Raw genomic sequence first — 3,897 nt, 5'->3', positions numbered from 1 at the left:
TGTGACTGACCTATAACCCTCCAACGTTTTTACAATATATATATGACAGCAAATGCAGCATGAGCGAGCTCAGCTGTAAAACATGGAGAGCCTGTGTCCAGGGGCTGCAGCACAGAATCGTCTTGGTTGGAAAATCCCTTGAAGCTCCTCCAGTCCAACCATGAACCTCACCCTGACCATTCCCAACTCCACCAGATCCCTCAGCGCTGGGTCAGCCCAACTCTTCAACCCCTCCAGGGATGGGGACTCCCCCCCTGCCCTGGGCCGCCCATTCCAACACCCAACAGCCCCTTCTGCAAAGAAATACTTCCTAAGAGCCAGTCTGACCCTGCCCTGGTGCAGCTTGAGGCCATTCCCTCTTGGCCTGGTGCTGGTTCCTTGGCTCAAGAGACTCATCCCCCCTCTGCACCCTTCTTTCAGGGAGTTGTAGAGGGCCATGAGGTCTCCCCTCAGCATCCTTCAGACTAACCACTCCCAGTTCCCTCAGCCGCTCCCCATCAGACCTGTGCTCCAGAAATCCAGAGATCCCATCCCATCCCATTCCATCCCTCTATCCCCCACACCCCAAGCCATGCTGTTCACATGTGAAGGCAGCAATACCCAAAATGCAGCCCTGCCTCTGCTGTGCGTTCCATGCCTCTGCAGGCACACACACACCTTTGCTCCGACTGCAGGGGCACCCTTGAAAATTGGCAAGGAGGGGGATGGTTGCCATGTATGTATGTGTTACATACATGTCCATGTATGTGTTAGAGAAATAGTATTTTAGACAAATCATAAATATGTGGTAGCTGAAAACTTTTTATGGGCGACTCACCCTGCCTGGTATGTTCTTGATTATTTGCTGGGCCACAAGACTCATGTTTTGGGCCAGAGGAGTCATGTTTTGGGACCTTTTCACTGCCAATATGGGATGCAAATGGTCCCAAACAGCTTCCCTCCAATTATTTGACCATGAAAGATGCTTTCTTTGAAACATAGGTCAAGTAAGTGTGGCAGCTGAACTTGTTTCTGAGCTCAGAGGGGAAAGTAAATTCCTGTCACCCAAAGAAGGAGGGAAAAAACAGTGTTGTAGGATTTGTGTGACAAGCCACAAAAGTTGAGCAGGGACTAACTGAAAAAAGAAGCCATAAATAAAATATAAATTTTCCACGCAATTCAGCACATACTTAAGAGCAAAAAAATAGAACTGGGCCACAAACAGCTGATCTAGTAAGTGGTGGGCTACATTAGGAAGAAATCACACTAATTAAAGTGCTACAGAATTTCAGGGGCTCTGGGGACATCCTTCTTGGATTTGTTGCCTTTTAGTTCATCAGCTAGAGTTTTAATAGCGACTGTGCTGCTGAGCAAGCCTGTGGCACCCCTGCTCCACCCCGCAGAGAGGGGCTCTTCGCCTGGTAAACTCTGCAGGTTGTGAGAGGGAGCAGCTGCATGTCAGACCCATGGGTCTCTCCTCAACACAGGCCCTTTTTTTTTTGGCTCCCCCCTGACGTTAGAAATAGCTCTTCTTGGCAGTAAGCAGGTTCTTCCACAGCAGATCAGTCCCAACATACTCATCGCTGTCTCCACACTTCAGCATCTTCCTGCACTCCTTGTGTGTAAAACACTGCATATACGTACTTATATATGTGTACATGTACATGTGTTTGTACATACGCATATAAATATATGTGTACACCCTTGTGTACGTATACACAATGAGCAAGATTTTACAAAACCATAGCCACATACACCTCCCTGCCCCATTCTAAAGAAAAGGCTGCCAAGGCTTGGTATTGCAGGGTGAATTTAAAACAGCATTGCTGTCTTTAAAGCCATCCAGAAGAGGGAACCCATAAATGAGAGGATGAATGAGAAGATGTCAGGAGTGTTAGCACTTAATATTCCTGGAGCGAGGCTGCATTATTTGTGGCTGCGGCAGAGCGCTCCTCCCTGCCCCCTCTGACAGACCCCCACGCATGTGCGCACATGCACCTGCAAGTTCCTTTCCCACCCTCATGCAAAAATCAATCTCCCTGGCACACCCTGCACCCTAGCCTTGTAGGTGTCGTGCCACAGGGCCATAAACACAACGGCGCAGCTTTCCTCCACCCCCATTAAGAAATAAATAATTACGGCGCAGCCCCTGGGAGGGGAGGCGGCCACTGGTTGGGCCCATGTTTATTGATCGGACTGCTGTGATGAATCAGCCCCTGCGGAGCCGGTGTCTGGCTGCAGACAGGCACTGGCCACTGTGCAGAATTACAACAAGCCCTGGCATCACAGGGCCACTGCTGGGAAGGTGTCAGGGAGGGGAGGCGTGGGGCTGGTGGCCGGGGAGGGGGGGATGCGCCGTGCGAAGGTGTGAGCTGTGCCCCCGCACCAGGCGGCCAGTGGCTCCCAGCCAGAGGCACGGCAAGGGATGGGATGGGCTCCGGCAGCCGGGGATCAGCCTTCCTGCTTGCTCCAGGCCCAGTTTCTCCAGCCTGGGTGTTGCTTTGGGAGAGCCACGTGCTGTCGGAGCGTTGGGCGGGAGGGGAGGGTTGCTGAGGAGCTGGTGGGCAGGAGCCGGCAGTTGGGCTGGATGGAGTCTCACCTAAGCGGGATGGTGGCTGCACCCTCCACAGGAGCAGCCTGGGAGCGAATGGCCACGTTCCTGCATTACCCCCGTCTTGCTCAGCCGTGTGTAATCTTGTCCTCTTTTCTCTCCCTTCTTGCACCCTGCAGGACCCGGCACAGGGAGAGTAGACAACGGTTCCATGAGTTTGGCCGTCCCACTGTGGCTGCTGGCAGCGTCCCTGCTCTGCCTACTCAGCAAATGTTAATACAAATCAGAATTACAAATAATAATAATAATAATAATAATAATAATAATTAAAAAAACCCAACAACACGACAACAACAACAACACACAAAACAAAACGCGTTATACAGGAGACAGAGCGAAGAGAGGGGAGAGAGAAAAAAGAGGGGGGAGAGAGAGAGAGAGAGAGAGAGAGAGAGAGAGAGGACTGTTTCTTTCACAACTTTTGTGTGTTCAGGAGTGAAGAGGGGGGAGAGGAAAAATTACAGCAAAGAAGACTCAGCAACATTTGATCTGAAACCTGAAAAGCCACCTGTCAAGTCACCGACCGTCTAGGAGGCAACACAAAGTGAGGAAGAGAGTGGGGCACCAGCAAGGATCGTGTCACTGGAGGATGCTGCAATGTAAACAATCCAACAAAACATGCAAAGCCAATCGAACAGAAGATCCCTTTTCTTTTCTCTCCTCCTTCCTCTTTTCCATACTCCCTCACCTTCCTTCCTTCCTCCTCTTTCTTTCTTTTGCAGAAAGAGGTCTTTGCTTCGATGTCTGTAGCCACTTAACTTTTTGGATGCCCTGGGTCATTTTTGTGAGCCAATGCTCAACCAGTTCATACTTTTGAAAGCAAAAAAAAAAAAAAAGAAAAAAAAAGAAAAAAGCCACAAACCAGAGCAAGTCACCTGAAGCTCTCTGCACACTGGTGTCCTGTGAAGAACCTCTTCCTCTCTTCACTTCACACTGTGCCCCTGTGCACCCAGCCCTTGCTGAACACCTTCTTTCCTGTCCCCTCCTTCATGCAACATCGTGCTCGCTGGCCTGAACTAAAGCTGTGTCAACTCTACTGAAAACACACTTTCTTTTCTTTTAATCCTCTTCCTCTCCCCCCTCAATTCAGGTGTCACCCCTCAGACCAGGTGTCTTTCTCTTTCTCCCGTGTATGCCTGTGTGCGTGCGTGCATGCGTGTATGTGCAGCTCTCGTCTCTTCCTTCTCTCTCTTTCTCTCTTTCTCTCAAAGCATGCAAAAGGAACAGTCCATGTGTACATATGCTCATCCTGCTGTAGATAATGTCCTGCCTTGTAAGTATGAGACAAGATGCTGAGAGATCACTCA

At 50.1% G+C, this 3,897-nt stretch overlaps 1 protein-coding gene across 2 annotated transcripts in view; it reads left to right on the top strand.

The window, feature by feature from the left end:
- The window catches only part of LSAMP (limbic system associated membrane protein), a 310,258-nt gene extending 306,823 nt beyond the window's left edge, over positions 1-3,435 (top strand). For both annotated transcript variants that reach the window (XM_026852161.1, XM_026852253.1), the window contains one exon: positions 2,710-3,435. In XM_026852161.1, coding sequence (XP_026707962.1) covers positions 2,710-2,807 — 98 coding nt within the window. In that variant the 3' untranslated portion in view covers positions 2,808-3,435. The remainder of the gene's footprint in view (positions 1-2,709) is intronic.
- Positions 3,436-3,897: the final 462 nt, after the last annotated feature.

The sequence above is a fragment of the Athene cunicularia genome (genome assembly GCF_003259725.1).
Source record: "Athene cunicularia isolate RWA chromosome 1 unlocalized genomic scaffold, athCun1 chr1_part1, whole genome shotgun sequence".
Taxonomy (NCBI): Eukaryota; Metazoa; Chordata; class Aves; order Strigiformes; family Strigidae; genus Athene; species Athene cunicularia.
This window is presented reverse-complemented; position numbering and strand designations above follow the sequence as displayed.